Below are 5,109 nucleotides of genomic sequence, written 5' to 3'. Positions count from 1 at the left end.
TGGTGGTTTTAGTCGGTAGGCTATGGGCGCGCGATGCCACGCTGAGGGAGGCTCAGGGGATTTCGGTCCTCTGAAGCGCCCCTCGTAACGGTGGTACGCGTGCGCGTAGAATCTGACACCCCCCCTCCCTACCCCTGGGCGGGGGAGTCTTTCGAAGATTTCCACCACGTAAAAAAAAAAAAAAAAAAAAAGGTAGAGAATAATTTTTAATTCCTTTCAGCAATTACATTTCTATTAAGCGAGAAAGGTCAAGAAACATTTCGACTATATTGCAACAACGTCGTAAAATTAATGCAATATAGCCGAAATGGCTTCTTGGTTTTTCTTTGCATTGCCACGAGTCTCAATGTGGCTCGAGACTCCTATTTGACCCAAAGGTGGAGGTGGATTTTGCGGCCAGAGCAGCCTGAAAGAAAGTGGTGAGTGTAATTGATTTTTACGTATTATGTTACTTATGTCCAAAAATTTTCTATCTTTTCTGTCTTTACTTAATCGAATCGTTTATTTGAATATTTTAGAAAATAACGACGCTGAACGTGACATCGGAGCAGCGAGGGAATCCTGCGTAGCTGACATTCCGAGCAGCCTGAGAGGAGGAGGAGGCCTAGGATAGGCATCGGGCATCAACGTACCAACACTTCTGGTAAGTGTTATTTTTTCTAAAAATATTATAGAATTCCTTTTTTCGTTTATCCTTATTTAGTTGCTACATTATACCGTGTTTCGAAATATAAATTAATAAAAAGAAATAATTTGAAAAATTTGATTCAAGTTGATTCTAACGTAGAGATCTTTTTTGGAGAAGTAATTTAAGAAAACATTAATCTGAATAATGAATAAGATGTTCGATGCGCGTGACAATTATTTAATCGATTCGATTATTTTTGTTACAGAAAATATTGACGCTGGAAGGACCATCAGCTTCGCATCGAGGGAACACGATGGACATCTCGAGCAGCCTGAGAGGAAGTATTCACATTAGCTCAATATTGTGCAGGAACTTGATTATCTCTTTCGGATCTCACGTCATTAATTCTTTATTTCTCATCCTTTTGAGACTCGATATGCGAAACGATATCGAAAAAAATGGGTCTTAGATTTTTTCAGTTTGCGTTAGTCAATATTGTTATTCATTTACATTTTGAATTTTTATTTAAGTTTTGCATGTTTATATCAGATTTAAATTAAAGTTTCTATTATTCGTAAAATGTAGTCGAATTTATTCGGATTACATATGCGGTTGATTAAAACGGGTTTTTTCCAAATAACAGCTCCTAACTAATTAAAATCTTTTTTGTTCTTAATCGAGAAAATGATCACTTGCGTAAATTATAGTTTATACGATATTAAGTAGATTTTGAACGCTAGTAATTTTAAAATTACTTAATTTAATTTTATTACAAATGGCTCTTCGCGACGCGGTCGTGTTTCGCGCATCGTGAGAAAAAGCGTAAAATCATTACGCTCATCTGCCGTCTATGATTAGGCGGCAACGGAAGGTGTATTCCTTCTTCTTGTTTCTGGCTTTGCCAGAATGGATTTGGTCATGAAATGGTATGGTCAAACTGGTCAAAGGAGAGAAGATCTACACAAGGTAGGTTGGTGTTGAACACCACCAATTTATAGTGTATAATGTGCATATATAGGGAGGGTAATATTTTTTACACATGGGAACGCGTAATCGGAGACGGGAAAGTGACGTCTCCAGCTTAATCTCAATTAATCGCGAACTTAAAATTTTTTAAACTCCCTTTAAAAATCTTTTTCCCTTTAAAAAACTTCTTTAATTTCGGGTATCGCGGTTGCGACTAATTAATATTGATAAAATAAACTAATAATAATAAAACTAAATAAACTAATAAATTCGGGTGGGCAGAAATAACGCGTTAGGTAAATAAAAATATGGTAAGAATATGAAATATTAGGTAGCTATATGAAGATATAGAAATATGGATAGGCGGGGAATATATACATATTATACATAGAGATATTATACTTAGGGTAGGTAGGAACACGAAGGGATTGTTTGTAACTCGTACTGTTAATTATATGGAGGGTTAAAAGCCATAGTGGTATAAGTCAAATTTTTTAAAATATTGACTCTTGTGCATAGATGCAATCTATACAATATATAAATTGCATCTATGCATACAAAACAATATTTTAAAAAATTTGACTTACACCACTATGGCTTTTACCCCTCCATATGTAACATTATTTATAAGAAAATTATTGTAATAAGAAATTATAAGGAAACGTGTAATAAATTTGAAATTGTATGATACTAATGCCGGATATATTATACGAAATCAACAGAAGACGATTAAGATAATAACGGTGTTTATTCTTTATCTATAGAATTTCACATTTTAAAAATTATCGTTAATTATTATAAATTTCACATAAATGTGAAGGTTTGAATCAACGCTCAAATAATAGCTTCTTGCTTGCAAAATTTGACATTTATCTGAAAATTAAAATGATAAAATTACGATTATATATTTCAAAATTATGAGATACAAAATTCGTAATGATTTTGAAGAATGTAATCTTAATTTTGTAATTTTAATTATCGTAATTTGTTATTAATTGGAATACGCAAGATGGAAGCGCGGCCGCCGCGGACAGAATATCCCCTCCAGCTGGCTAGTTCGGACACGAACCATTAGCACGGACGCAAACCATGTGCGGTTACCGAGCGATACGACATAGTTGAGTTGCACTTTCTCAGGCGGCGCGTCGGAAAATGCAACACAGCAACACACGAAAAAGGCCGAAATGTCCTCTCTCAGGTTTTTCTCTGCCACAGGTTATACCGTGTCAGCTCCACGTTTTGTCTGATTGAGGTTATCTAATCACTGTGAGTGGATCTCTTGATCACATGTAAATATTTGTTTTGCAAGAAACGCAGTAATAATTGTGCCAACAATATATATATATATATATATATATATATATATATATATATATATGCATATGTAACAATAGCATTAAATATTTTGCAATCATGACAAAAGTTAAACGAGCTACCAATAATGGTTGGAAGCCTGTAACATTGGAAGGCACTTTGTTATCTAATGATATAGAAGGATTAATTGGAATAGAGGAGTTGACGGATTATAACTTAGAGCGGAGTAGCAAAAAAGGCAAAATCGTAACCACAGAAGTGAAGTCTGCTGAGAAAAAGAAAGTAAGTTTTTATTTTTTAACATCTTGAAATTTATATAAAAATTATATCTTGTATTGTAGTCAGCATCAAAACGCGAATGTCTGAAAGAGCAAGAAGAGGAAAATGTCGACAGTACTGAACCTTCTGCAAAGAAATTGAAGACCAAGAAAGAAACAAAACGCAAAAAGAAAAAGGATGGGAAGACAATAAAGTCAGCAGACTTAAAAATCACTGATCAACAAACTAATCCTGACAGTGACTTATACTGTAACACGGACAGTAGTAAAAGTTTGAAGATTAATGTTGAAGCATGGAGTGCCATGGGTGTACCTACTGCTGTAATAAAAGCTCTATCCGATCAGAATTTTCATTCTCCCACTATGATACAAACACGGACATTGCCAGCTGCCATATTAGGCCGCAGAGATATATTAGGTGCTGCTGAAACTGGTAGCGGCAAGACATTAGCATTTGGTATTCCAATTATAAAAGGTATGTTCGCCATTTTTGCGTTTTTCTCCCCCCCTGATTATAATAAAGGGTTCCTGTCTTAAATTATTATTGGCGGATTAATCTTCATCTTTTTGATTTAAAAGGTATCTTGGATTTAAAGAGCCTTCAGAATGAAGAACATATTTGGCCAGAAAAAGAAACTAAAGGTAGTACAGTAATATTTTTTTTTGAATTTATTCTTTTGTTTTTATAAACTCAAGTGTCACTAAAACTATAATCAATCTTTTGAAAATTTAAATATATTACAGATATTAATTTTTCAGAATGTGATTCAGAAAATGAAGACTTATCGGAGTTTGAAAATTGCGTGAATATTATGAATGACGTAAAGCTTGATGATTGTCATAATATTCCAATTAAACCCTTGTATGCTTTAATCCTGACACCAACTCGTGAATTGGCAGTTCAAATAAAGAATCATCTTACTCAGGCAGCAAAATATACAGATATTAAGGTGTGATTATCTTTTTCAAAAAGTCCAGACTAGTATAGTTTATGTATTAATATATTAATTTATTTATGTTTATAATTCTAATTGTTTCATATTATTACATAGATAGCTGTTGTCTTTGGAGGCGTAGCAGCAGTGAAGCAAGAAAGGATATTAAACAAGGGTCCCGAAATCGTCATTGCTACACCTGGAAGACTATGGGAATTGATTCAAGAAGGCAACTCTCATCTCAATCAAATAGATTCTGTCAGGTAATTTAAGGATTTAGTAAGAAGTGATTCCATTATCTATTTCAAGACATTACTATAGAAAATATGTTATATTATTTAGATATTTAGCTATTGATGAGACAGATAGAATGATGGAAAAGGGTCATTTTCAAGAATTGCACGATATACTGGAAAAGATAAATGCAAATCCAGCGAAGCTAAAAAAACGGCAGACATTTGTTTTTTCGGCTACTTTGACTATGGTGCATGATCTCCCGGATTATCTTGATAGAAAAAAGAAACGATACGTTAGGAGTAAAATATGTAAACTCACTCCCGACCAGAAATTGCAAAAAATTATACAGTTGTTAAAAATAAAGAATCCTAAAGTCGTTGATCTTACCAAAGAGTCAGGTATGCATTTTAATTATCTATCATTAATAGAAATTCTGTGTGTACTAGCTATTATTTAATCGAATCTATATTATTAGGTACTGCCGATAATTTAACAGAATGTCGAATAGCGTGCACAATTGACCATAAGGATTATTACCTTTATTACTTTTTAAAACGACACAACGGAAGAACATTAGTATTTTGTAACAGCATTGGCTGTGTGAAAAGATTGGCCACTCTTTTCAGTATACTTGAATGCAAGCCTTTACCTCTGCATGCCAATATGCAGCAACGGCAACGCTTAAAAAATCTTGAAAGGTAGGAAATATATAATACTATTTTATTTCGAATAACACTTTAAAATACCTGAA

General features: G+C 33.7%; 1 protein-coding gene and 1 long non-coding RNA gene across 2 annotated transcripts; both read left to right on the top strand.

The window, feature by feature from the left end:
• Positions 1-233: 233 nt before the first annotated feature.
• On the top strand, positions 234-1,122 carry LOC112460086. The gene is made up of 3 exons (XR_003041408.1): positions 234-419; positions 519-643; positions 894-1,122. It is a non-coding gene; the product is annotated as an uncharacterized LOC112460086 (long non-coding RNA).
• Positions 1,123-2,715: 1,593 nt separating this feature from the next.
• LOC112460087 (ATP-dependent RNA helicase ddx24) lies at positions 2,716-5,060 on the top strand. The gene is made up of 7 exons (XM_025024589.1): positions 2,716-3,190; positions 3,250-3,661; positions 3,766-3,828; positions 3,946-4,136; positions 4,239-4,384; positions 4,464-4,756; positions 4,834-5,060. Exons 1-7 carry the CDS (start codon positions 3,008-3,010, stop codon positions 5,058-5,060), a joined length of 1,515 nt encoding a protein of 504 aa, XP_024880357.1. The 5' UTR covers positions 2,716-3,007.
• The last annotated feature ends 49 nt before the right edge of the window (positions 5,061-5,109 follow it).

Source organism: Temnothorax curvispinosus, unplaced genomic scaffold (genome assembly GCF_003070985.1).
Source record: "Temnothorax curvispinosus isolate PA1 unplaced genomic scaffold, ASM307098v1 QBEX01001115.1, whole genome shotgun sequence".
In the NCBI taxonomy this organism is placed as follows: Eukaryota; Metazoa; Arthropoda; class Insecta; order Hymenoptera; family Formicidae; genus Temnothorax; species Temnothorax curvispinosus.
Note: the sequence above shows the minus strand (reverse complement) of the source record. Positions and strands in the feature narration are given on the sequence as shown.

What these genes read in the sequence shown, in the direction of transcription:
- LOC112460087 (XM_025024589.1), top strand. Translation starts at nt 3,008, where the DNA reads ATGACAAAAGTTAAACGAGCTACCAATAATGGTTGGAAGCCTGTAACA. An exon ending in TGGTATTCCAATTATAAAAG is followed by an intron (nt 3,662 to 3,765) that starts GTATGTTCGCCA and finishes TTGATTTAAAAG; the next exon opens with GTATCTTGGATTTAAAGAGC. An exon ending in TGATCTTACCAAAGAGTCAG is followed by an intron (nt 4,757 to 4,833) that starts GTATGCATTTTA and finishes CTATATTATTAG; the next exon opens with GTACTGCCGATAATTTAACA.